Raw genomic sequence first — 27,904 nt, 5'->3', positions numbered from 1 at the left:
AAGGTGTTAATGGATCCTTCAGTTTAGATCTGGAAGGAAAAGGCTAGTAAAAATCAACTGTTTCTGAGAGACACCTGAGTACTGAAGAAATGTCTGCCCAAACTGCAACGTCCCATATAGCTGCATTCATATAATTTTGCCTTAAAATTACATCGGATAGACTCAGTTCAACACAGGAGAGAAGGAGCTGGGTTTGGATGGGTTGCAAAGCGGCTTGCAGATCCACAACTCCAGCACTGTGCAGTTTTCCTCAGACAACTTAATAATAATAATAATAATAATAATAATAATGATAATAATAATAATAATAATCTTTATAAGCCTCTTTCTGCTGCTCAAAAACTAAATAAATAATATAAAATAAAAATGTTGCCATCCATAACTGAACATTTTGATTTATTAACTAGAAATTTCAGGATTTCTTTATTTTCAGGTCATTTTCTCAGAAGTTTGAGTTAATAGGCCAAATTCTTGAGATAACAACCTGAAACTTTAAATTATGAACGGCAAAAAAAGGAAATGGAAGTTTTATTTGAAGTGTCTTCATCACTAGCAGTGTTACGCAAGAAAAAAACCCAAATGAAACGTTTATTCTTTTATTTTCAACCCTGTAATGCCAAGTGTGTCATATTTGATGCGTAAGATTTTGTGAGTTTTTTAAGATTTCTGCATGATTGGAGTGTTTTTTTCCCTAAAAAAAACGGAATAAAATGCACAATTAACTTTTCTAAGCAATGAAACTGCACAAGAATATATAAATTTCATTTCTAGAAAATAGTCTCTGTAAGAAGGTTCAATAAACACTCACTAATAACAGTGTTTATAACCCATAAACACGGTCAAATTGAATTTTCTGGTAATTCTTTAATGGTTCAGGGTTTACAGGGATAAATGACAGAAAACTGAATTAACTGAGGAAGTCAGGTTTTTTGTCCTGTTCTTTTTGTAACTGATGCTTGTGCTTATTGTTCTCATCTTTAATTCAAATTTGACAAATACTGTGGGCTAAGAAATGCTATCTTCTGCTGTCCTTATATGTTGCCACCTTTTTTTTTTTAGACATCTACACTCCTTTCCACACATTGGGGTTTAATGGTTAAATCTCCCTTTTTCCTTGACCAAGGAAATGAGTTTTGAGGCCCTTGAAAAGCTATTATACTAATTCTTTTATGTTGAATCTCTATAATATCTGTCTCTACCTCACTAGTATTAGCAGATTTAAGCTACCACCACTGCATCTACATTCACATCCTCACCTCTCGCAGTGGTGTCCGGTGGTGAAGTCTCTGCAGCCCTGACACTCTCCAGTCTGAGGGTGGCAGTACTCGCTGTGGCCGTTACACTGGCACGGTCGGCAATGAGGGAAGCCCCAGAAGCCCGGCAGGCAGTGTGAACACTGGCGACCCGTGGCCCCTGAAACACACTCGCAGTGGCCGGTGGCCTCGTGGCACAAGGGGCTGACAGAGCCCAGAGGGTCACAGTTACAAGCTGTGGGGGTGAAGGGATTAGGATTAAAGAAAACATTTAAACTGAAGATGAACACGTCGGCATTGAACTTCAGCTGCACTCACGTCTGCAGCCGGCGGGGCCGAACAGGAAGGTAGCCGGGGCGCAACGGTCGCAGTTCCTGCCTGCGATGTTGTGTCGGCACTGGCACTGACCGCCACTGGGGTCACACAGGGAGCTGAGTGAACCCTGAGGGTCACACTGGCAAGCTGAGGGATGAGATTGGAGGGGAAAGGTGATGAGAGTGGAAGCAGGAACAATTTTTAACATCTTCAGATTCTGAAGATGAAGATGAACTACACACCCATGGCTCCTTTGTGCAGCAAGGCAGAGGCACTGAAGATGTACTGTTTACAGATGTCGGTCATGGGGCTCTTTATGATGCTCTGGCTGTTCTCCAGACATCGATAGCGCTGGAACGTATCCCATGCTTGCTCTCCCACGTCTCCGTGGAACATTTCTAGCTCTCTGACACGGGGCATCAGCACCACCTTTAAAAACAGAGAAGAGCGTAAGGAGCTACTGAGGGCCACTATGGACCAACAGTTGGAGCTTTCACTGGCTTGGAAGGACATGAAATGTTCCTAAAGCAACTGCTTTAGAAAATGAGTGTCCGTGGTCTTAAGTTTTTACATTTCAAGAGAGCCGTACGATCTGAGCAGGACAGGTCCTGGAGTACAGGCAGGACCTGTCTGAACAGGTGTGTGTTTGTGTGCAAAGCCACATACCGAATCGATGAGTGTGTACGGGTTCTGGACGGTGCTGACTGACGAGTAGAGAGGCAGATTGAGTTGGATCGTGTAGTTCAGCCCTTTCTCAAAACACACCGGCCTCACCAGCAACACATGTCTGAAACACACACACAGAGTTAGTTTATGTGTCTGTGTGAGCATGTTCAGTGTACAGTAAATGAATGTTTTACCTGGATCCAGGTGGAAGAGAGATCGACTGCTGGTCTCCGCTCTGGAAAGAGTTACTGCAGTGACTGGAGTAGTTTGGAGGGTTGAAGACGGGGCGCTGCACTTGGATGTTCACCTCCTCCCATTGCTCCGGTAGCTGTCGACAAACAAACATACATGTGGTATTCCTTCATCGTTCCTCCGTCTTTGTTTCTGTTTGAGTGTATTTATTCAAATAAACTGTCCATAGGCTACCCTGTGTCACATGTTTCATGAAAAAGAGATAGTTGGCATTCAGGCAAAGTTTTTCCCAATCTTCTGTCCAACTTTGGTGAATGAATTATTGCCCTAGTTTCTTGTTCTTAGCTAACAGGAGAGGTACCCGGTGTGGTCTTCTGCTGCTGTAGTATTCAGACATGCTCTTCTGCATACTTTGGTTGTAACGAGTGTTTTTTTTAAGTTACTGTTGCCTTCGACTTGAAACAGTCTGGCAATCCTCCTCTGAGAACTGCCGCTCACTGGATGTTTCCTCTTACTCGGACCGTTCTCTGTAAACTCTAGAGATGGCTGTGCAGTGTACTGCTGATCTCAGTAGATCGACAGTTTGTGAAATACTCTGAGAAGCTCGTCTGGCACCAACAACCATGTCATGTTGAAAGTAACTTAAATTTGAGCTTCAGCAGGTCATCTCGAGCACATGCCTGAATGCACTGAGTTGCTGCCATGTGATTGGCTGATTAGATATTTCTCTAAACAATGGTATTCCAGTTGGCAAACAGCTGTCACATACTTCATATTTATCAACACTTATTGATGAACTAGATAACTCAGGGTTTATGTAGAGAATATTTTCATTTAATTAATGACGGAAAGGACAGGAGATTGACGTTTGCACGAGTTTTCTGCCTGTTTGTCTGCCTGCTCAAAAGATTACGCAAAAATATTCGACCAAACTTTAGGAAAATGTTCAGTAAAGAAAGAAACCATAAAAAGTTAGTGACAAAGGTTCTTTCAAAACGCCATGGAGCAATAACCGACTCTGAAATATGCAAATCATTTGTGTTACCTGTGGCTCATAGCGTATAAGGATGTCATAGTCCATGGACTCGGGAATATTGTCGATGCTGAACTCTAGATAGGTTCCTTCTGGCACATTAACGAAGCCCATACCAGTCCACGTAGGACTCCGACCTTCAGGATAGGGCCGAGGTACCAGCGTCACGCCCTGATGGGGAAACAAACGTTCACAAATCTGGAGGGAAAAAAAAGCACCACAAGCCGATGTGAACACACTCACAGGGCCGCGCTTGGCGTCCTCTGCCTCGTATATGTAGTGATCCAGAGCCATGAAGTAGTAGCCGGACTCGACCTGATCGCAGCGGCGCCCGAACATGTGCTCCCTGCACACACACTGTCCTGTGTGAGGATCGCAGCTGTGGAGAGATGGCAGGTCGGAAAAAGAAAGACAAAGTTTTACACATCCACATGCTTAAACTATTTTTTTCCTTGTTTATAATTTAATGAAAATGGTGAGATCTTCCATTAATTTCATTGCTTCCTGTTAGACATCTTTCTTCTTTAGAGGCAAAACAGCTGCACATCTTTCTGCAGGAGCTGTTCTATTTAATGGTCAATGGTAATCTCTTCTTGCCTCCATGTACAATTGTAAAATGTATTTTAATAAAAAATAACTAATATAGAAACATGCATCTGTCTAGCATAGACCTTCACTTTGGTTAAGAAGTGGCCTGAGTCACATGCAAACAGAAACTTCTGGAGGTGAAAATATGCAACCATAAACTGCAGTTCCTAACCTGGCCACTTGAGGCTGTCTTAAAAAACAAGCCAATCCCAAAGACACAAAACGCTTTACTTTACAGCAGTGAAAAAGCCTGTTTGCAGACTTATATGAAAACTGCTTTATTGGACATTTTTCCAAAAATTAAGGGTCATTTTATGCTCAAAACATTTTTGTGATGAAGGAAACATTTGGTCAGCTGGCATGAAATGACCCACTTACCTGTCATATTACTAAAACTAAACACAGATGTTTTTAATATCATTAATTACACCTACTCATTGTTGACAGCCCCGCCCTGGTCACAGTCACATGGTCTGCAGCCATCCATGTCATTGGACAGACCCCAATGCTGTGGCTGTAAAAGCAGAAAGCAGATGTTTATGAGTAATAAGTGCACTAAGGCAGAGAGGAAGGTATCCAGAGTGAGCGTGGATCCGTACCCGACACTGATCACAGTTGTGTCCTTCGACGAGGCGTTTGCAGAAGCAGCGTCCTGTGTCTGAATCACACGGCTTTCCTCCTGGCAGCATTCCCAGCGGATTACAGGTACAAGCTGCCAAAACGCAAAACGAAGCAACAGGATAAACTGCATCAGCCTGTCTGACTGTAGTTACTGTATGTTTATCTATACTGAGTATGTTTGTGTCTATTTTCATTTGAAGTTCTGTGGTATTACTATGATATTTTATTATTATTGTCTTCCTCGAACCAAATCACTTCAATTTTTTTATCCTAAAATTCCACAAATGTACATATTAACATGCTGAAATTAGGGTATATTTAATATACTATGATCTATTTGAATTTTAAAATGTAGAGGGACTTCTCTATAGATTATACAGGAAGTAAGAACTTTGTGCTGCATTATTATTTGCACAGCGGATGGATTCACATGTGTGATTTGGCTGATTTTGCACAGGATGCCCTTCCTGATCTAACCTCCCATTCATCTGGATCTGGGACCATCGACATATTTAGAGTTTTCACCAACATACCAACAACCTTAACCTTAGTTTAAGGTTTGCTCGGTTTTTCAGGCTTTAATTACGAATTAACTCACTTTATTTTGTAGCATTTTGTTTCCATCTCCTTGTGTTAACCTTTGCTTTAATATGATTTCATAAGAAAGCGTATAATCTGACTTACGCAGGCAGCCATGTGGCCCTTGTCCCAGCCCGTAGTGTCCTTGTCTGCAGTGGTCGCAGCGCTCTCCTTCCACATTGGCTTTGCACCGACACTGACCTGAGATCAGCCCGGCAATCACATCTGTCCTCGGGTCACACAGGCCACCCTCCAGAGAACCGGAAGGCTCGCAGTTACAGGCTAGAGAGAAGAAAAAGACATTAAAGAGATTAAAAAAGGAATGGACACCAGTTAGTGCACCAGGAAAACATTCAGCGCCTTAATACACAGTATAAGGCTCAATATGCCAAAGATATCAAAAATATATCATATGTAGCAGGATGTAGTTTGTAGCATCACTTCTGATATCACTAAGGACAATTTAGTAGATTTTTTGCAGCTTATTCCAAACTTACAAATTCTTTACTCTGATTTTATAACAGATGTTTTCATGTTTTCTCTCATGATAGACTGAACTGCGGTTGCGTAGCAGTGACCTACGTTCACAGACGTTTGGGTCCCTCAGGTTTCTGCTGGGGTGCTGGTAGAAGAACGGCGCGCACTGCTCGCACTGTCGGCCCAGCGTGTTGTGCTGACAGTCGTCACACACGCCTCCGCTCACGTTGCCGGACGCCACGTACACGGCCAGGTCAAAGTGGCACGACGTGGAGTGCTGGTTACACTCACACTCTGAGAAAGAAGGAAAGTGAAACGTAGACTTTGAGTTTTCTTTGAAAACAGAAGAGCACATTTCCTGTTCACATTTTCAGTGTTTTCATAACTTTACTACCAATTAAAAAGTTTACATCCATCCATCCATCCATTCGCTTCCGCTTATCCTTTTCAGGGTCGCGGGGGGCGCTGGAGCCTATCCCAGCTGTCATAGGGCGAGAGGCGGGGTACACCCTGGACAGGTCGCCAGTCTGTCGCAGGGCCAACACACAGGGACAGACAACCATTCACTCGCACATTCAAACTTAGTGGCAATTTGGATTATCCAATTAACCTATCCCCACAAGTTGCATGTCTTTGGACGGTGGGAGGAAGCCGGAGTACCCGGAGTGAACCCACGCAAACACGGGGAGAACATGCAAACTCCACACAGAAAGACCCCAGCCTGATGATGGAATTGAACTCAGGACCTTCTTGCTGTGCAGCATTTGGGGCGATCGTGGCTCAAGAGTTGGGAGTTCGTCTTGCAATCGGAAGGTTGCCGGTTCGAGCCCGGCTCCGACAGTCTCGGTCGTTGTGTCCTTGGGCAAGACACTTCACCCGTTGCCTACTGGTGGTGGTCAGAGGGCCCGGTGGTGCCAGTGTCCGGCACCCTCGCCTCTGTCAGTGCACCCCAGGGTGGCTGTGGCTACAATGTAGCTTGCCATCACCAGTGAATGTGTGTGTGAATGGGTAAAAAGTTTACATTCAATTAAAATACGCAAACCATTTTTTACCCCTGGAAGTTTCACTGCTTCCTTTATGATTAAAACATTATCCTACACATATCAATTAAGCGTTCTTTGACTGTCAGTCTCCCTGTTTGCTGTCAGTACTGTCATCATGTTTGTGGAGATCTTACTCTGAGTTTAAAGAGCTGAGAGCTGTAGACAGACTTTTCCATGTTTGTGTTCTTACTCTTGCAGGCGTGGGTGTTTCGTCCCTCAGCAGGCCTCCAAGGCAAATCGTGATAAAAGTCTTGGCAGCGCTCGCAGTTCAAACCCTCAGTGTTGTGATTGCACATGCACCGGCCATGGACCTACACACACACACACACACGCACGCACACATATACAGTAATAGCTTATTACTGATTTAACCACCACAAATGTCTGATAGCCAAATATATTTGTTAATATCAGTTTATTAAAATATACGAAGCTGAATCAGGTTTCTTCAGCACTGAAGTGCTTTTTTAACATTTCAGGCTTGACAAAATTATTATAGCCTGGTTCTACTGGAGGTTTCTTCCTCCTAAAAGGGAGTTTTTCTTTCCCACTGTTGTCAAAGCACTTGCTTGTAGGGGCTCATCTAATTGCTCGGGTTTACTCTGTTTTCCTAGCCGTATTTTATGGTCTTTAGCACACAATATAAAGTGCCTTGAGGCAACTGTTGTTGTGCTTAAAAGAAATGAATTGAATTCACACACCTTCCTCGCATCATCTCATCCCCAGTGGTAAGATTTCTAAGAAAAGTCAGAATTCTGAAATTAAAAGTCAGAATGCAAAGATTAAAGTCAAAATTCTGACAAAAAAGAATTCTAAAAAAAAGTCAGAATTCTGAAATTAAAGTTAGAGTTCTGAGAAAAAAGTCACAATTCTTAAAAAACAATTCGGACAAAAAAGTCAGAATTCTAAGATTGAAGTCAGAATTCTGAGGAAAAAGTTGGAATTCTGACAAAAAATAATTAATTAATTTTTTCTCAAATTCTGACTTTTTTCTTTGAATTCTGCTGAAGAATTCTGACAAAAAAAAATTCTGAGAAAAAAAGTCAGAATTCTTTTTTTGTCAGAATTCCGACTTTTTCTCAGAATTCTGAGATTAAAGTTAGAATTTTGAGAAGAAAGTCAGAATTCTGACAAAAAAAGAATTCTGACTTTCCCCCCAGAATTCTGATTCCAACGTTTCTGACTTTAATCTCAGAATTCTGACATTTTTCTCAGAATTCTGGAAAGCAAGAAAAAAAGATGTGCCCACTTTTTTATTTTCCCGTGGCCCTAATCCTCTTCCGTAACTCACTGATAAACACCATGAGATCCAATTTATTAGACTTATTGCATGCTTGTTTCATCATTAAATTAATTCTTTTAGGTTATTACTTTGTGTCATGGTCTGCCTGAGCAGAATAAGTTTAAATTAGATTTAAAAATGGCAAAAATGGTGTTTCTCGCCTTTTCTTTATATGCCTGTGTGACGTACCATGCCCTCTGCACTTGTTGGCGCTCCATCAATTGGGGCACACTCGGAGGCGTGCCCATAGCAGAAGCAATTTCCCCGGACGACCATGTCATAGAGGGCGTAGTAGTACTTATCCTTCACCTCGTCGCTGGAGTCGAGCAGGTTGTCACCCAGAGTGTGGAGCTTCATGAACTTCGCCCTGAGGTTCGTGATCTTCAGCATGTCTGTGTACACACAGGAATGCATTATTAAAATGGTTACACACACACACACACACACACACACACACACACACACACACACACACACACTGTTTTACAGGGAGATTAGTATCTCGCCCGCAGACATCTGTGAAAGTGTTTCATTAAATCCAAAGCATCTATGTTTCAGTCAGGATCACTTTCATCACATTGAGAATATTACTATTATTAATATTGTTATTATTATTATTATTATCATTATTGCATCTGCATTGAACAGTATTGTGTGGGATAAAAATTAACACAGAAACAATAAGAAAAAGAGCAACTATATTTTAAGTGGGTTGCAAAAGGCTTGCAGAGGCAGCAGAAGCTGCAGACTGGCTAAAGCTAGCCAGTTGGTGCACCCAACGTAAGGTTACTAATGTACCAGAGTCCAGTTCTGTTTGTTACTAATGCACAAACAGAACTGGCCCTTGAGCGCCAGAGTTTTAAACTTTGTGGGAATATTTGTTTATTATTTAAAGTCTTTGTGTTTTCAGGTTGTAGTATCAGTATCAGTAGGTGATTTCCTGTTTTATTTTGACATTCCTCAGTTTACTTCCCTGTTGTTTTTCAATATGTGTTCTAAAAGTCTGGATTTCTATTTTTGTTTTCTTGGATTTTTGAACGGTTGTTTTTTTCCACCATTAAAGGTGTGCTTTCTGTTTAACCCGTCTCCCTGTAGAGTCTTGCTTGTGAGTCCAAATTCCTGCAAACTATGACACATTGGCCCCACGTATAGCGCTCCAGCCTCCCACCAAGAGAGTCTGAACTAGGACTGACCCTTCTTTTGGAGTTTGACTCTTCTCCTGCATGAATTTGCTCCAAGAGCTCCAGTTTCCCCCGCTGTGTTAGGTTAATGCTGCCTGTCTTGCCTGCAACATACTCAGAAGAGATTCTTCATCACAACCCTTAAAGTCTCAAACTGTGAGTCTCATTCCTGTCCATAAAGGCTCAGTGATGTCCTGCTGTGTTAAGTGCACAAGGGCATTTTGAGCCCTTGATACACACGCAAGTCTCCTTGACAACACAGCACAGTTTATATCACTGTGACATTAAACACAAGGTTTCAGGGGACAAATTGCATGTGCTTTATTTATTTAATTGAAGTTATGCTCAATTCTGAAAGTTGGACAGAAATATTTCCACTTTTTCCCTTCCCTCCATAAGACCGGAGGCGGAAAGATTTACAGATAAAATGCTCAAGTTTCACAGCCATGAAGAAAGTGAAAATGCAAACTACATGGTCCCAGACCGCAGCAGTTGTTTGACTCGAAACAATTTTAATCTCCACATTTCTACTTTTCTTTTACTCAAAATTAACAGTAATATTTTTTTAAATTTCACTTTCGAACTAAATTAAAAAGAAAATGCTGATTCCATCAGCTTAAAGTACTAATAGAGGACCTGCTGAAACTGTACCAGAGTCCATGAACGAGTCAGTATTTTGGTTTTATTTCTTCTCACTGATTTCAGAGTTTCTGAGCGTGAGGATACCGCCGCAGTTCCTTACACACCCACAGCGGTTACCATGTACTTAACATGAGCCAACTGCATGTGTGTGCGATCAAGGAACAGAGGCAGTGTGTGAGGTTACAAAGTCCAAGTTGCTTCCACCTGAGAAATTCTTTCCAGTGTTGGTCCTGTCTGATCTCTGACGCCTGCAGATCTGCTACAGGTAGCTCAACAACTGCTGACTAAAAGAAATCATTCTGGTATCCTTCTGTGGTACGTTCAGAGTCTCACTCAGGTTAAATCTTTCATCAGTTTCATATTGGTTTTATATAAGTTTCCTGTAATCTGGTACTAATTTGATATAAAAGAGTGGCTGCATTCAATTAAGTAATTTCGGATTAACCAGTTTTATTAGTCAGAGATGCTGTGACACAATCATCTAGCCATCACTTGTCAAACTCGCTCAAATCCTTACACTTTCCCATATTTCCTGCTTCTAAAACATCGACTTTGAGGGCAAAATGTTCACTTGCCCCTAATTTATCCCACCAGCTAACAGGTGCTGTGATGAAGAGATGATCACTTTACCTCTCAATAGTCATGATGTCAGTGTAAGCATATTTACAGCCTGGTTTCTGCCAGGATTTTTTACCTTCTGAATGGTAAAATTACCTGCATTGATTAGATTTTTTCCCCTCAAACTTGGCATGAATCATCTATTTACTCATATGAATCCATTTCAGATTTTAAAAGAGAAAGCTTTATCTTAAAGGGTCACAAAAGTAAATGTTTGAGTTTCTAAAACCAGAAGCAGCTCACTCTGTATCCTTGTGCTGTAGGGGTCGTCAATGTCAAACGCGGGGTCCAGCACTCGAAAAATCACCTAAGAGACACGAGGGGGGAAAGGTAAGAACTAAAAATATGGAAAAGTTTGTTTTCAGAGGGAGGGAAAAAATGCAAACACAAACTAGCCTCTCCCTCAGTGGATGGTTCGATATCAGAGTAGCGGGAGTCGCAGATGATGTCGTCCACTCTGACCATGGGCCCGGTGAAAATGCCAGGGAAGGTCGAATTGCAGTCGTAGGCAAAGTAACGATAAACCTGCCACGATTTTCCGTTGTCCATGGAGCGCTCGATCATCATGGCAGCCGGCCGAAACGTCTGCAGGCAGATAAAGACCAACAGGCATCTTATTACTGTAACTGATACGACTGTTTCTTTTATGGCCACTGCATCACTCACATATGAAAAATAAATAAAATGATATTCTGCCTGAAGACTGGGCGGAAATCTACTGACGTCTACATTAAGCCGTAATAAGGGAACATTTTTTCTAGTGTTTGGGGTTTTTTTTTATTACATAAAAAGGTTGAAATAAAAACAATTTAACACGTAAGAGTGATTCTTCAGAGGACAGAGAGGATGTGTTAATCTCCATGTTTTTTTAAGCATCTTTACTTAATCTGGTATTTATAGTGACATGTTTGTGTGCCTTATGTTTAATATAAAAACGTCACTCTAAAACTTTTTTTATATGATGCATGTGACGGTGAAAAACAGATACCCACCTTATTTCAAATTATTTGGAATATTTTTTCGTAAGATTTTGACACCATAGTGGCATTTAACCAATATTTTAATAAAATATAGCCTACATGCACATTTTCTGTAATAGTTCTCTGTTTAAATAAATTATAATTTATACATAATAAGCTAAAATAAACTAAATTAGCTGATCTTTCCTGTCTTGGATGGGCCGGATGTGCATTGTGTCTCTGAGAGTGTTTGGACTCTGACGTAGAGCTGCTGAGTTGATGAGAGGCAGCTCCAGCTGGCCACCATCAAAGCCGAGCAGCCACGAGAGGCAAGCTGCATTCTTTTACTTGCCCTCTCCCTCCTCTTCCTCCTCCTCCTCCTCTTCCCACCGTTCTCAGGAGACTGATTTTCAGTGTTTCCCCACCACAGCTGTTCAACACTGTGTTTTTCTGCCTGCCCTGGGTATGGCAGCAGTTGTATGATGTGTGTGTGTGTGTGAGGGAAACCAGGCACCTTGAAGGTCATGATAAGGTGTGTGAAATGAAACTCCGCCTCCAGGTCAAGCTGGATGATCACGTTCTCCACACCTGCAGCAGACAGGAAACAGGAAATACACATTTCAAGTTTTTCGCAGACTGATTTCTTCACACGCATTAACATGCGTTCGACTCTTTTACGCAGTTAAAGTTAACACAGTCAGCTCGCTTTCTTACGCTGCAGTTACTCAGCCAACAGTAACATCATAAATTTACTTGCATGCAAAACTTTATGTGTAAAAACATTCAAAGCAGAGTTTGAATTTAAAAACAGCAGCTCGGAGGACTTGGAAGATTCCTGTGGGGGAATTAGGAAATCCCAAGTGGCTCCTGCAGCTTCCTGCTGTTTGAGAACCATCTGCACTGCTGGCCGCCGCTCTGCCGTGACTCACACCTCTGACAGATTCCCACCGCTCTGCAGGAACAACTGCATGGGAACCAGCTGCACTGGGATCACCATGAAGGATCCAGCTAAAGATTTTACGATGCGGATTCATGGACTTAATTTCACAGAGAATTGCATATAAATGTTCTCCAGCTTGTTTGGAATAAAGCAAACTAAACACAAGTTGGTATATTTAAACAACCTGACTGCAGCGTATCAGGTGCACTGATGTTTGTGTATGTTGGAGAAGACGTTTGTTGCTGTGGTTGAGACACAGGTTAGGATTCATGACTTCCAGAAGTGATGTAAGTTGCTGACTGAGGAATGAGTCAAACAAGTGATGTTGAACTTGGCTCGCCAGTTTTCACACAAGCATCTCTTGAGAAAAGTCACAGAAAACTTTCATGGTAAAACTAGAGCTGTCATGAGAGCAAAATGAATTCATAAAACCAAAAGAAAGTCAAACAAAAATGTCAAATTTAAGAAAATTTAAGAAAATAAAATAGAAAACTTTAATGACTTATTATACGATATGTTTGTTCTCATGTTATTGTATGCGATGTGTATATTTTAGATTATATCAGAGTTAAATTCATCAAAATTTGACCTGTGCTTACTTTCTTCCTTCTATGGGAACTTATTTTATCCACACAAACTTTAAACAAAGCTTTAGGTGCAGGAAGACGTTTTGTGTGCACTGAATACATTTCCCATGTAACCCCAAAAACTTGAGTTGTTCAAATCCACCAAACTTTATTTCAAACTGCAATAATTGACCAGTTTGACCAATTACCAATAAAATTAACCAAACATACCAAATAAGTACAATTTGTTTAAATGATGCACAACGTTTGCACAACTGGGTGATATTAATAAGGTTTCATAGAAAAGTCTCATATTAATGAATCTGGGTTTGTCTACATCGAAATGGTACAAAATAAAAAGATTGGCTGGTAATTTTGTCAGTGGAAGAAAATCATGAGTGGAATCGTAAAAATTACAACCACAATCCTCACATTTGGGAAGGATTTGGTAGTTTTAAGCTTCACTGTGAAGCTCCTCCCTGTACCAGTGGATAACAATGAAACAGGTGATTACAGGTGAGAAAACCTCTCAGTTAGAAACTGTCTCTCCGTGGAGCTCTTAAAGCTCTCCTGTCTCACGTCACGCTTCTCATTTTTTCCACTTTAAAGTCAAGTGTTGACACACATCTGTTTCTTACCCGCACACCTGTTCTCCTCAGCGCACCTGTAAGCCCCACCCATAAGGACTGCTGCTATGAGAGGCTCTGTGATCGGTCTGCTCATTACTGAGCTCAGTACTCATGAGATCGGCCTCTGTGAGGGCTCACACGCTATTCTCCCTCCAAAGTAAACAGGAAACACCCCTCATCTTGTTTCTCTAGTGCGTTTGTGTCTCTCACCGTTCTCCGACTGCCACCAGGTCTTGAGGCGGTTTGGGGCGAAGGTGGTGACCACGTTCTCGATGGTGTGGCTGATGTCGTTGCTCTCCTCGTCGTACATCTCCCTGGAGTCGCACACAAAACATTTTGTCTCCTGATGGACAGGAAGTGCGAAAGCGTCAGTTCGCCATACTCTTGATGTGCCAGAAATAGCAGCTGATTCATTAACATTAAAGGACATCGGACAGTTTTCTTAGGGACTGTTTCTTGCATAGAACGTGGTTCAAATGGGGTGAAACGTTTAGGCAAATTTTAATTGTAGATAACAAGCTTAAAATACACAAGATCTTGTAATTTTACAAAAAACTGTTTTTTCTGTTTTTATATTTTATGCGACAGTAAATATGTTTTTTAATGCAATCCAGCTGCTATGATGTGAGTGTTTTAATGTGAGTGCTAGTTTTACAGTGTACCTAAATGGGAGTGTTGTATATTCCCACAGAGGGGAGCAGACTTTACAAAAAGCATCCACAGTTTTAGAATGAACTATTCAACAATGCCCTATGGAGGTAAGATTGAAGTGTCCACATACTTTTAGCCATGCAGTGGTTTAACTGATGAGCTGGAAGAGATGAAGTCAGTAATGATGTACAGTGTATATGATACTGCTGCTGCGCTTCTCTGTGCCGTGTCTGTTTAATAATCCCCTCCACTGCCTCTGGGATCTGCACGCCAGATGGTTTGGCATGTACGCAAGCTAAACTACAGTTCACACACACACACACACACTCTTAAATGTCACAATATTTCCGCGTGTGAATAAACAAAATGAGTTTCTCAATTTCACCAAGCTCTGAGCCAACTATGTCTGCGCTGAAATGGGAGTAGATTCCGAACAAGAGGCTCCACTTAGTAGGAAAAAAGGAAAAGAAAGCCAGCTGCTTGAGTCAGACTTCTTTCCCTCCACTTCATCTGCAGCTCATATTTTAGGATTGTGCTCATCCTCAGAAGTCTCAGATGGCCTCACAGCGAGCCTGTGCTTTCATAAAAAACACCATTCACACACAGGACTCGCTAAAGGCTGTTTGATAAAGACAGAGTATCCCCTTCGTCGCCCCCGGCCCGCATCCACACAGGGAAGGCTTTGTGAGGCGCACAACGCTTTTATTGTGGAGGGGAATGTCTGAACTCCCACTCGACATTATATACATGCGCATCCTCACACACACACACACACACACACACACACACACACACACACACACACACACACACACACACACACACACACACAATCATAATCAGAGAAACAGAGTAAAATAAAGTTTCTGTGTGCTGAACACCATCACATGTTTGAGAACAGTTGGAGAAATCTCCACGTCTATTTGCTCTTCGCTTATCTCTAAAACTGTACACGTGATCTGCTTCAAACTTGGCAAGTGTGTTGCTTGGGTAACAATTTGATGTGATGCTAAGTTTGAGGTCATTTGGATCACCCGTTCTCTTATTTAATGCTGAAATATTACCTACAGTAACTGTTGCTTGCGCCACTCTGTGCTTAGGGTGAGGGGCAAACATGCTTGTTTGGGAGGACATTTACACAATCCCAAGTTACCCCTCAAGTTAACCATCAAAACTAAGCAGACCCTAAGCTAAGCTTAATTCTAAATTTAACCCTAAAACCAAGGCTTAAAATAAACTTCTAACCAGTTTTGATGGTCAAAAACTGCTTCTGACAAAAGCAGCTAGAAGATTTTTGTTTAATTTTAATTTGGCCATGTTGTTTTGGAAGAGTAGTTTATAAAGACGCTGTATCCCACAATTGCACAGTCAGGTTTTGAACATCACACACACATATTCAGTGAATATAACCTCATAACTGCCCCTTTTCCAAAACAGTCACTTAATGATAGCCTGCAATGATTCATCTGTAAATTGTAGCTAGAGTAACATGGGTTATATTCACTGAAGGGCCTCTTCATCACTACATTTACTAAGGTTTCATTCATTCAGTAGCTGCGCTGTCTCAAAACCACTGATATCAACAATGTATGTTGACAGAATTCAAAAGCGATAAGTCATAGAAATCTTCAATTTACACCTGACCCACTTTCTACCATTTGCAGGGACTTTGTCTGCAGCTATGAGGGACTTCTCAAAAACGTAATCATCTAATCAAATTTATCAAAGTCGTGAAGATATGAAAGTGCTTTTGAGGGGAGCAGGAGAACTGCATTAGCTTGTTAAAGTGAGTTAAGCTGACACACAAATGTGTTTGGAAGTGGCGTGCTGTGATTTAAAAGTTGTGTTTCATGTTGGACAATGATGCAGAAATGATCGCCAGCCAGGGAGGCAATAAGGAAAGAAAAATATTTAAGTAAAGTGTTTAACAACTTTATTTAGGGTGAAATCATTTAAAATGTAAAACTCCCTGTGTTAGTATGGTCAGTTTTTCAAATACAATTCTACAAAGTTAAAGTGAACCTTTAATATTTTTCCGGTTATATATATATATATCTATATCTATATATATATAGATATAGATATATATATGTACTGTTACATTGGTGAATTAAGCATGGCCAGAGTTTCAAATAGTGAGATCTGTGTGTAACCAAGACAAAACCTCAATCTTCAGACGCTCTGTTTCTGGCAGTTTTTTCTGCTTTTGGCTCTGTATGATGCCATTCTGTGTGCCTGTGCCTAATATGGTCTTCTAGGCACACAGATCTAGCTGTGAGCCTAGAAGACCGACCCACTAGCTGTTAAAACCTTATGTTTATGAGAAGCTAAAACAGCTTTAATGATAATGGATTGCATTTATATAGCGCTTTTCGAGACCCTCAAAGCGCTTTACAATTCCACTATTCATTCACTCTCACATTCACACACTGGTGGAGGCAAGCTTTCCAGCTATTTCAGTCAGAGGAGCTACACTGAGGCCAAGGTATAAGTAAAACACAAATAATAAATAGACTATCAATAATGCAAAGCTTCCCTAGCAGCATCTAGAAAAATGTGAAGCTAGAAATATTCAAAATTTCAGAAATAAAGCTCTGAAAATTGATGTCAGCTACAGAAATCCAATAATCCAGCAGGCCTTTGAGCCATCTGTTACAGAAATACTGTAGTGGCAGGAAACACCAAGATGAAATAATTTGGTTGGCTAAACGTCTCTTTCCACAACTCTGTTTACAGAGACGGTTCACGAAGTCCACTGAGACTTAGAATTGCTTCACATGGTTGAACTGTGGGCCTGAGTTCATGAGTGTTGTGCTGTAAGGAAACTGCTCATGTTGTGAATGCCACTCTTATATATCAGTGATGTTTGCTTTTTCTACTGACATCCTTTAAATGTTGCATTTAAATGACGTATGACATATATGAACTGTCACATATAATTACAGTCAATATATTTTCTTTCTGATTATATTCAGAATCATCCCAATGGGAAAAATCTGCTCTGCAGGCAACCACAGCTTTGAGTTTACGCTTTGTTTTTACAAACCGTGGTTTCAAATCAAAGAGAAAGAAAAACTACTTGAGTCTAACCACTGGATGAGAGAACACTCGAGGACAAGTATTCACAAGTGGTGAGATGAAGCGTAGTATGTTTTTAAACCTTACTATGTATATTTTTGCGTGCATATGAATCTGTAATTATGATCCAATAAACAGATGTACAGTAGTTAAAATGCAGTAATCCACCTGTCCACTAAAGGAGCAAAAGTGTGCCAAGAAAATATCCCCCACAGCTTTCCAGCACAAACACCACCCGCCTGAGCTGCTGATATAAGGCAGGATGGATCCATGTGCTCATGTTGTTGCCATCAACAAGCCTGCCATCCAAACAATGCAGCAGAAATTGAGACTCATCAGAGCTCATCATCTTCTGTTGTCCAGTTTTGGTCAGCCTGTGTGAACTGTAGCCTCAGTTTCCTGTTGTTAGATTTTCTGCTGCTGTAGCTGTCACAGCTCTTACTCGTTAGCTTAGCTTTACTGCTGCATAAGCCCTGACGCTAACCCTATATTCTTCTGAATAAAAGTATTTAATATCATAATTAATGACATTAAAACACACTGGAGTTATCATCTAAAGTTTAAGGCAAGTATCTTTGACCAAAATCGGAATAAATTGACTTTATGTAAAGATTAGAGATAACCCTATTTCCTTACTGATATCAGAAAATATTTATCATTGCCCCAATATTTTGTTCTGTGGGTTGTTTTTTCTTTTCTTTTCTTATTTTTGTAACTGTAGATAATGGAGAAAAACAGAATAAAACAAAAAAGCAAAGGAATATTAGTCATGAATATAGGAAAAAGAAAATGAGCCATTAGAAAAAACAAAGGCTCATTTAATTATAAAAACAGAGTGGTCAAGTGAGGCTTAAAAAAGTCTATATAAAAGGCTATCTTCTTTTGGCACTTTGTAAAGCAGATATTAAACACAAAACACGTGCAGGAAGCCTTCAATTGAGCCTTCTCTGCTACCTGTGCTCTAAAAAAGATCCTTTCTTACCTCCAGGTGTCCCACGATGCAAAAGCTCTCGGCCTCATTCAGTCCGCAGGTGGAGGAGGCGGTGAGTTTGTGCGCCCTGCCGATCAGCAGGTCACCTGTGGCTGGGTAGCAGCTGCCCTCGGTGCAAATATCTGGGAACTGCGGAACCTGCTGTGCCCTGACAGGAGCCCACAGGGCTGCAGGGAGGAGAGACTGGTGTCAGTGAGATGTCAGCACAAAGCACTGGCCTCGTTCTTCTTTTGGTTTTAATGATAAAAGCCAGAAACAGAGCAGGCTTGCGGTCAGTTTATTTCAATTAGAATCACATGAATTTACTCTTCAGATGAGAATTAAGTGCGCAGCTGTGGGAAAGTGCTCTACTGAAAGTTTTATTTAGCTCTTAAACTCTCCTCCAGCATTTGTTTTGGAACAGGAAAACGGTGGATAATCGTTTACAGATGCCTCTCATTACATGTGATGGGAGCGAACATGTCCCAGCAGATTAATTTTAGCCAAATAAAGTTGTTCAAATTAAAACTTCAACTCACCCAAAGTGGTTAAAAGGTGGATTATGAGCAACATGGCCCGGACCCGTGCACTGACAGCTTATCGTGATGGTCCTACCGCAGAGAGTGTGTGCTGATGTGCGTGTGTGAAGTGTGAAGTCAGAGGCGAGGGTGTTGTCTTGTAGAAAGTTCGCATCCCACCAAACAACAACTCCACCCCGCTGTCAGCAGCGCGCCACCGAGAGATCTGGAAAACGAGCGCACCCTCTGCTGGAAGGCCTAAAGAATTCGTTTTCTACACGTTAATATTCGCAGTTTCCTGCTCATAGTTTATTACTTCATTATAAAAGCTCGATTTAATTCTGTTTAATTGTCCTCTTTATGTGCCAGAACTATTGTTTGAATCTTTAAAGCTTATTTCTAAATTTCCTTGTACTTTATCAACTCGATCCCTGACCATTTCAAAACTAATTTTTAAATAAATTCAGTGTCAGTGGGAATATTCAATGTTTGGGGTAAAAATAAAGCATCATGTGAGCATCACAAGACCAAAAACAACTACTTAAGTTTAAAAACATACCAGAATGGTATATTTGCAGACTGGCCTTTATCAGGATCATCTCCTATTTATGTTGAATTATTATTAATGCAAATATGGAAATCAGCTGGGATAATTCTGGTTTATATACTGCTACACTGCAGGGGAGCTAGATTCACCGTGTTTTGTTTTTGACTCACTCTACCCCCAGCTTACAGGTTTCGAGAACCAAGAGGAATAAAAAGCAGTATGTATATCTACTTAAAGACTAAAATATCACAAAATAGATCATTGTATTTAGAACTATGGCATAAACACATAGTTTAACTCTAAGTTAATATTTTTTCAGAGGTGGAAACAAGCTTCCATAACCCAGAGCTCAATAAGATGAATATTTGTCACTATATGTTTGTAAAAGGTAATTTGTGTTTGAATTGTTAGTAATTCTTTTCTGGATAACATTTTTTATAGGGAGCGACCAACATGAATAGGGACAAAGGATGAAGATGAAGAGGAAAAGAGGAAGATTCAGAAAGGAGAGCGAGTGAGATGGAGGCAGTGGTAACCCCTACAGGGAGCAGCCGAAAAATAAAGGCCCTTAAAGCGGAATAGCGCTTTAACGACACGTGGAACGTCGGACTCTTGTTGGAGACGGACCGGAAGTAGCGTGAGGTTACAGAAGATTCTTGTGAAGTGTTGCACCTGGTAAGTTTATAAGCGGCTCTTTAGTGGCCACTGAGGAGCTCATTTTTGTACAGTTTTGTGACACGGGTTCGTCTCCAGGTGCTCCCCGCTGTAAATCCGCGCTTGGGGAGAAAATCGTTGATTACTGGGGGTTTGTTTCGAGTCTGCATCCTATGGCGGGAGAGCTCTCAAGCCTCGATGCTCCTCTGAGAACCCGGAGCTCTGACTCTGGTGGTCGGTGCTACATAAACTGGGCTAATTTCTCTGCTAGCTTAACTCTGAACTCTCTTTATTGCATATAAAATATGAACTTACTAGTAAAACTCTTTCTAAATCACCGAAACAAACTAGCATTATTGACAAACTAGCATTGAAGAGATGTGGGTTGTTATAAAAATTACTTGTGTATTTGTTTCTTCAAAATAAAGTAATAGCAGTTTGCTTCTGAGTAGATCTTTTTTATTTATTTATTTATTTTTTGACATTTTTGACTTCGAGCCTTGTAAAAGCAACCCTATAGCTATCTTGAAATGCACCAGGTCACGTTGAGCAGTTACTACAAAGCAAAGGTGTAAAACATAAGGCATGGTGTCTAAAATCGGCCCGGAAAACACAATCCGGCTAAACATTTTAGACTATTAACTGTATGTAAGTTTAGCTGTTTTTCTACTTTTAAAGACTTATGTCATGGCCAGTGGTACTACATTAAAGTAATTAAGTGAAAGCTACAAACTGTATTTGTGTAATATACCGAGTACACAGTGTTAATAAAAAAATAAAATAAACAGACAATATGAGGTAACAAAAACATTTATGTTCTACAATTACAGGACAGTCTGGAACTACCAGGACTTTTTTAGTTGTTGCTAACCTTACAGATTTTTCACAGTTTCACTGGTCTGGCTCACTTCAGAGGTATTATAGTTTTTTGTTTTCTAATTATTTCTCATTTTTATTTCCTTTTGGCTTTTTGTTTTTAATTCTGTTTATTTTGCTGGTTACTAGAGCTGATTTTCTCACTTCATTTTAGCTTTTAATGTTTAAAAATGTTTAGTTTTTTAGTATCAGTATTAGTTTTAGTCTTTTTAGTTATGACTCACAGTCTTGTAGACTTCCAGAGTCTCAATAAACACGTCCATTGAGCCAGAGAAAATTGGAGAAACACAGTAGTTTTTCTCATATTCACATATTGCCGTGACTTCGGTGTATAATATGTTTTAAATGTGCAGCTGCAATGAGTAAGCTTGGAGTTGTGATTTAAACACACTTCTTAATTGGAAACTCTTCTTCAGCTCCATATGAAGTTCCAAAATACACTTTACAGTTAAAGAGAATGCATGAAAATAAAACTAAACAGATAGCATGTAGTCAGCCACATTTAAACATCCTGTTTGTTGTTGCTGATTAAAATAGTTTCTCTCACTCGTGAACGAGTCAGTCAGCATTCCTGCCTTCACCAGCTGAGGACTGAAAGCGGAAGTTAGATGTACAAATGGATGAAATGAGCTTCGTCTGAAGGTTTGTGGGCTCAGAGTAGAGCTGTTGCTCCTCCACATCAAGATGAACCAGCTGAGGTGTTTCGGACAAGTCCAGGTGGTCCAGTTGGCTGCTTTGGGAACGCCTCAGTGTCGCACTAGAAGAAATGAAGAGGAATGTCTGAGCTTCTGCTTAGATCGCTGCCCTCACGACCCAGACATGAATAAGCAGCAGAAGATGGATGGATGGATGGAAGGAAATGCTACTTTGGGAGATATTTTAGTGCAATGATAACATATTTATGTTAACTATAATCTTTTTTTTTCTTTCAAGCTTAAGGAAGATATTTGCAGCCCGCACATTATTTCTATTGTGTTTTTCAGATCTGCACTGTATCAGTCTCAGCTGCTGTGTTTGTCTTCAGTCAGAAGAAAGATGCTTAGAAGTGCATCAGCACAGGTGAGGAGGAAATGGTCGGCGCTGGACTATATAAACCGTACCAGATAAAATCAGTATTAGATTTATGATTTGTAGGTATTGTAATTAATAACAGATGGAATGGGGAAAAAAGTAGAAATTGTAAATATATATTTAAAAAAAAAATCTTGTTGCCAACATTTTGAAGTATTTTAACTATTTGGCTGTTCCTTCTCAGATCATCCGGCAGGCGGTGAGGTACAGGAGTACAGACGCCAGCCTCATCCTGGAGAGATGTAAGTGAATTTCTTCTCCAGCTTCTCTTCTCTCTGCTTTGAGGGGTTTCGAATCTTTTTACAGATGTTCAGATGGGTTGAGATCAGAACATCAGGTCGCTGCAGTGTTTTCTCATCATGGAGGACCGGGACTGCGTCTAGTTATTACACATTAATTCAAAGGGGATTTTCATAAACGCTGGGCTAACTGTAATAAATATGCTGTCTGTATCTGTTTCAGCGATAAACCGGGTGCAGCTGTTAGGTCGGGTCGGCCAAGACCCGGTGATGAGACAGGTGGAGGGCCGAAACCCGGTTACCATCTTCTCATTAGCGACCAATGAGATGTGGCGCTCTGGAGAGGGAGAAATGAGCTCACCAGGTAGGAGTGTATAATGTAGTCTTTAGACCCAACAAAAGATCTACTAAAAACTTACAATACACCTCCAACTGATGTTCATACTATTATTCTCATGTGTAAAGAATTAAGGCCAGAATTGGCCCAAGAAAGACTCCAATCAGACCCACTGCACATCTTAAGGAAATGTGAACCAGGGCGGTTACTACAGCAGCATTTATTTATCATGTAGAAAAACTAGAACATACTGTTGACACTGACCTATTTATCTTATATTGATATATCTCATGGATTAAATAGTTAAATTTGAGAGAGAAGGGCATTTTCACTTAAGATCAAAGTGGGCTGTGTGTGTCCCACATTGTAATATGACTTTGACATCTTTGATGTTGATGTGTTGGATTAGTGCTGTTTGTATGTTAGGATCTTTAGGGTAATCTTGGGATAGTGTAGTGATTTAGGTTAGTACATATGCATTTGGTGCATATTGCTTGTTGTTTGAGTCTGTACTTATAAGCTGTGGTTAGCTTAAGGGGAGTCCCGTTTTACAAACATAACAATTTTATATATTATCGTATTTTAATTGTGAATAAACTGAAACGTCCTCCTCTGAAATGTGACATTTCTCAGCTTGATCTTTCAGCTCAGATTTACTAAAGTAACCAACACCCCTCTTTTTATTCTGATTTGGTTCAGTCTGGTTTTACACATTGAAAGCACCAACATTCAACAGGGTTTGTGATGATTTGGTCAGCTTTGTTTCATTTTGCTGTTGCTCAGTCATATTTACGTACTGCACTGCATGATTTTGATCCGTATCTGCAGATCAACGTGAACTGATATTATCTGCTGTTTTTGCTGCTAGATGTTTTTCATATCATGCATTTTCTGCAGGGTGAGGGCTGTTTGCACTTCAAGGTCTCATTTTTCTTTGCCTGCGTCCCTGAATTAAACACGAGCATTTCAGTGTCGGTGTTTCTGTGTTAGTCACTGAGTAGCAGACGCATTCTCTGCATTCTAGCTTAAATTTTGAAGCTAGAGTGAAATAAAAGGTCAAGTGTTCTTTGAAAAGGTTTAAATGCTAAAATAAATATATGTTAAAAATGCACTGATAAAGCTGAGTGAGCTGATGAGAGGGTGCAAATAAAGGAGATATAATAAACTATCTGGATGATGTTTCGGTAACAAGAAGGAAGAAATTATTTAGGAAACTAATAGACTTTAACAAAATAAACGATTAACTGGAGCTTCTATTGAAGGTGGGATATTCATGTTGTTGTGACATCACTGTTTTATCAGTCAAAGTTGGATGCAACTGCTTGCATTTGCCACTAGAGGGCGTCGGCGAACGTTAACAGATTGTTATTCATTACTACTGCTGGATTTCAAGGTTTTGAGTCTAGACAGCTGCTCTTCATGTGCCTCTGCACTGGGCTCAGTCATCATCAGACACTCCAGCCTTTATGGTTCATTCATGATCGTCATTAGAAATCATAAATACAACTGATGAGACACGTTTCATAGCTCACTGTGATAGAAAAGCTGTGCAGGCAGCCTTTAAAGTGTTTAAATATTAGAATGAATAACACTCCAAATAAGAGGATTGACTGTTTTTCTCATGTTCTCTTGGGCTTAGCTCGGTTTTTAAAGGTATTTCAAGCGCTCTTGTTTCTTTGGAGAGTCTGAATACCAATTAATCTGATTCGCCTGCTGCTGTTTTCTAATTCCAGGTGACATCAGCCAGAAGACGACGTGGCATCGTGTGTCTATATTCAAACCTGGTCTGAGAGACGTGGCGTACCAGTACGTCAAAAAAGGGTAGGACCTGCATGTTTCCTGTACAGGCAGAAGACTTAGCTGTGAATACATGTGTAGATTTACTGCTCTGCTGCAGATGGGAAAGGGGGAATAAAGCTGCATGACTATTTTTACCAGCTCTCTAAATGTTCCCAAACCCAAGCCAATCACAGAGTAATCAGAGTAATCCTATCTGTGTTTATCCACTGTCAGACATGAGTTGGCTTTCTTCTGATTGGCTGCCCCTCATAAACAGAAGGTTTGACCGGTATGTGAGTGGGAATTATGTGAGATGGCCATATTAAGAATACCCACTCCCAGTGACTTGTCTGGCATTGTAGATTTAGAGCTTGCAGTAGTTACTGTAAGAATCAGCATCCACCTTTGTGACAGAGTTAGAGATGGAGGCGAGGCTTAGATGGTTTGGACATGTGCAGAGGAGGGAGAGGGGCTATATCAAGTCAAAGATGCTGACGTTGGAGCTGCCAGGCAGGAACAGGTTGTTCTCACAGCCTGTGTGACAAGTAAACACAACCTGATGTAAAATCACTTGTAGTGCTTCTTTACCTTATAAAGACATGCAGCATTTTATTAGTATTGCAGAGTAAAAACACTCCTCGGTGGGGGGGGGGGGGGGGGTCTTTGGTATTTTGAGTAAGAAGTAGTTACTCAGTGACTCCTACGACTTCTGTTTTCAGATATAAAAATATGCTTTTATGGTCTTTTAAAGCTCCAGAATCTCTTCATCACATTAGGAGTTTCAGAATAAAAGAACATTGTGCGAATGAACCATTGTCATTTTCAGGTCGAGGATTCTAGTAGAGGGGAAGCTGGACTACGGCGAATACGTGGACAAGAACCAAGTCAGACGTCAGGCCACCACCATCATCGCAGGTCAGGTCAAACACCCACACAAACACACTCGGGCCTGATTTAGACTTTGCCGGATACTCTTTGCGTCGGCACTGCCGGCATTTATTACTTGTTTTTTACTGTGTGGTGGTGTCTCTGTGTTTCATATGCAGTAGCAGCCAATAGAAAGACATAAAATGCTGGGACTTTTGCACAGGATTCAGGTTTTTTTTGTTTGTTTGTTAAAGCGTAGATTTCCAGCTGAAGCCTAAATCCAGTGACTCACATCTACTCTGTCAACATGTCACCCCGATGTTCTCCTCTCTGATTCTTTTTGATTCTCTGCAGACAACATCATTTTCCTGAGCGATAACGTGCGAGACAGAACCTGAAGGACCTTCCTCTCCGTCTTCGTCTCCACCAAACACCAAGGCGACTTCTTTTTGTATTTTCTTCTTTATACCAAAATAAGACTCAAGGATGTGAAGTAAAGGAACTGTTTTCACAAGAAGCCGGGAGGACGGACAGGATAAGCTATGATCATCTTTGGCTGCGGCACCACCTGCTGGTGCACATGAAGTCTTTGAGGCTTCAGGAGGAGCAGAAAGAGCTCAGCTGTAGTAAATGTACACCTACTGATTATGACTTAGACGTTACAGATAACTTTAATGTTGTTTAATCCATCCAAGTGTTCTAAACGCTTCTCCTGAATCATAACTCTGAGTTTGGGGACTCTTTGAAAAGTTGTAGCTCTGTTAAGAGCAGCTCTCACTCTGCTCTCACTTACTGTGACTTGTAATGTTATAGATTTTGTTTCCTTGTGCCAGTAAAGACATACTGTCTTTATAAGCTGAAGTTGTTTCATGGTGAGTAAGACAAATTTACCCTGTGAGCCAGTTTCACAGGGACGCCCACAAACCTGTTTCGAAATTTAAATTAAATTCTGCCTGCAAGTTATTTTCCCTCATCGCATCTCCGTCACGCTTTATGCTTGAAATCGTTGAGTTTTCTAGGAAAGATGCAGCAATAATCTTCATTTCAAGTAGCTGCTGCCGAGGTTAACTCACAGGTTAGGTCGTCTTGTATGGCCTAACGTGATCTCCTGCTTCTTAAATGCAGTAAAGCTTTCAGAAAGTCACTGGATTATGTGTAAAATGCATCACCACAAAACAGGTTTGTTTCTCCATGCGCGTGAAATGTTGATGTGTTGCAGATGGTCTTAAAATCAGATTTATGGCAGGTAATCGAATCTCTGTGCCTGTCTCTGAAACTAAACGGCTTCAAAGGGAGGTCTTTTTTTCTCGGAGTTTAATTAAACTGCTTCCTGTCTCTTCCTCAAGCAGAAAGCTGCTGTGTTGGAAGCAAAGTCATCTCAAGTGTTGCAATCTGCGTGCAGTTTGCACATTTTTGTCTTGCTACATGATCAGCCTCAGGAGTGGACGCTTCTGCAAAATAAGATACATCTCTGATGTGGTAGCAGTTTTGTCCCATTTGACCCCATGTTACCTTTTTTTTTCTTCCTTTAAAGAAAAAATTAAAGTATTTTCAGCATTTTTCTTCCAGCTCTGCTCCAGTGAAAAGCAGTTTCACTGGAGGTCAAGGTTCACATGTCTCGCAAATTTCGACTCCTTAAGACTGGTTTTAATTTCTGCTGTTTTCATTATTAACTGCATGAGTCATCTATAGCTATAACCACATTACTATGTGGGGAATTTGACAAATATTATCAGTTACATTTACTCTTGTTTTCTGCTCTGTCACTCTTTTGTCAGTTGCACTTATCTGTTTATCTTCATTTCCTTCCTGCACGGTGACTGAACTGTTCAGAAAGGACATACTAGACGTTTGTTTGTTTGTTTTAATACATATATGTTCCTAAAGATACAATAAACAACATTTGTTTAAAATATTTATTAAATGCACTTAAAATTTACTTTATATTGGGTAAATATACAAAACAAAATGAGAGAAAACGTTTGAAATAAGCTGAAAATGTAATTTTTATAGTTAAGGTATATATTTTTTTCAAATATTGTTTTAAAATGAACTCTTTAAACCCGTGTTTTTGTTTTAACCAGAATAATGTGATTGGCTGTTTCAGTAGCAGCCGGGGTGGGATTAAAACGAGAAGGTATTCTTGGCCTAAAGTAATTGGTCGCACGAGTTTTTGAAGTTCCTGATTGGCTGCGCAGGTTGTCATTGAAAGGCTCTGAGGAGCTTTAAATACAGAAGAGATGTGATTGGTCAGGCGGACGAATGTGGGCGGGCGGTTGAGTTACGGGAGAACCCTGTGGATTCAAGTCCAATCAACCACAGTGATACCGGAAGTAGCTTCGGGTTATTTAAAAAAATAAAAGGTTTTTTGAAAGACAGGATTGACTTTAGTTTGTAACTTTGCTTAGTTTCATTTTCCTTCATAACTCACGGACTAGAAATATACAATTGATATTTTTTCTTTTAATAAGAAAAACACTATAATATTCATTTTCATGCAAGAAGTTAGAAAAAAATATGCGTCATACTTAACCATTAGATCTCAAGCAGCACCAATCTTCAAAACAATCACACTACTCTAATTATTTCTAATATTGTAATTAAAACATTTTTTATTTTATTTTTGTTACATTTTTAAGAGATAGCCTAGGGATAAATTAATTTAAGTTTAAATTTACAATCATCTAAACATTGTGTAATATTTGCATGCTGGAATGACCACACTACATAAAA

The 27,904-nt window shown here is 40.4% G+C and overlaps 2 protein-coding genes across 3 annotated transcripts in view; one reads left to right on the top strand and one right to left on the bottom strand.

Annotated features, from left to right (window-relative positions):
* The window catches only part of lamb1b (laminin, beta 1b), a 32,134-nt gene extending 13,177 nt beyond the window's left edge, over positions 1-18,957 (bottom strand). Inside the window, exons 1-19 of one of the 2 annotated variants that reach the window (XM_085386216.1) lie at positions 18,823-18,957; positions 18,296-18,471; positions 13,795-13,927; positions 11,964-12,037; positions 10,887-11,075; positions 10,734-10,797; positions 8,239-8,441; positions 6,958-7,078; positions 5,830-6,018; positions 5,353-5,529; positions 4,647-4,759; positions 4,482-4,561; positions 3,703-3,838; positions 3,472-3,630; positions 2,429-2,562; positions 2,235-2,355; positions 1,811-1,997; positions 1,572-1,715; positions 1,257-1,488 (exon numbers count right to left, since the gene is read on the bottom strand). In XM_085386216.1, coding sequence (XP_085242342.1) covers positions 1,257-1,488; positions 1,572-1,715; positions 1,811-1,997; positions 2,235-2,355; positions 2,429-2,562; positions 3,472-3,630; positions 3,703-3,838; positions 4,482-4,561; positions 4,647-4,759; positions 5,353-5,529; positions 5,830-6,018; positions 6,958-7,078; positions 8,239-8,441; positions 10,734-10,797; positions 10,887-11,075; positions 11,964-12,037; positions 13,795-13,927; positions 18,296-18,471; positions 18,823-18,856 — 2,666 coding nt within the window. In that variant the 5' untranslated portion in view covers positions 18,857-18,957. Of the gene's footprint in view, positions 1-1,256; positions 1,489-1,571; positions 1,716-1,810; positions 1,998-2,234; positions 2,356-2,428; positions 2,563-3,471; positions 3,631-3,702; positions 3,839-4,481; positions 4,562-4,646; positions 4,760-5,352; positions 5,530-5,829; positions 6,019-6,957; positions 7,079-7,468; positions 7,525-8,238; positions 8,442-10,733; positions 10,798-10,886; positions 11,076-11,963; positions 12,038-13,794; positions 13,928-18,295; positions 18,472-18,822 lie in introns of those variants that run through there. The other variant, XM_085386217.1, reaches the window with a different exon arrangement.
* Positions 18,958-19,916: 959 nt separating this feature from the next.
* Positions 19,917-27,095, top strand: ssbp1 (single-stranded DNA binding protein 1). The gene is made up of 7 exons (XM_085387008.1): positions 19,917-20,023; positions 21,862-21,937; positions 22,134-22,191; positions 22,412-22,552; positions 24,259-24,346; positions 25,131-25,219; positions 25,526-27,095. Exons 2-7 carry the CDS (start codon positions 21,914-21,916, stop codon positions 25,567-25,569), a joined length of 444 nt encoding a protein of 147 aa, XP_085243134.1. The 5' UTR covers positions 19,917-20,023; positions 21,862-21,913; the 3' UTR covers positions 25,570-27,095.
* The last annotated feature ends 809 nt before the right edge of the window (positions 27,096-27,904 follow it).

The sequence above is a fragment of the Rhamphochromis longiceps genome, linkage group LG17, assembly GCF_057381845.1.
Source record: "Rhamphochromis longiceps isolate RC_006_pf linkage group LG17, R_longiceps_female_GT1.1, whole genome shotgun sequence".
In the NCBI taxonomy this organism is placed as follows: Eukaryota; Metazoa; Chordata; class Actinopteri; order Cichliformes; family Cichlidae; genus Rhamphochromis; species Rhamphochromis longiceps.
Note: the sequence above shows the minus strand (reverse complement) of the source record. Positions and strands in the feature narration are given on the sequence as shown.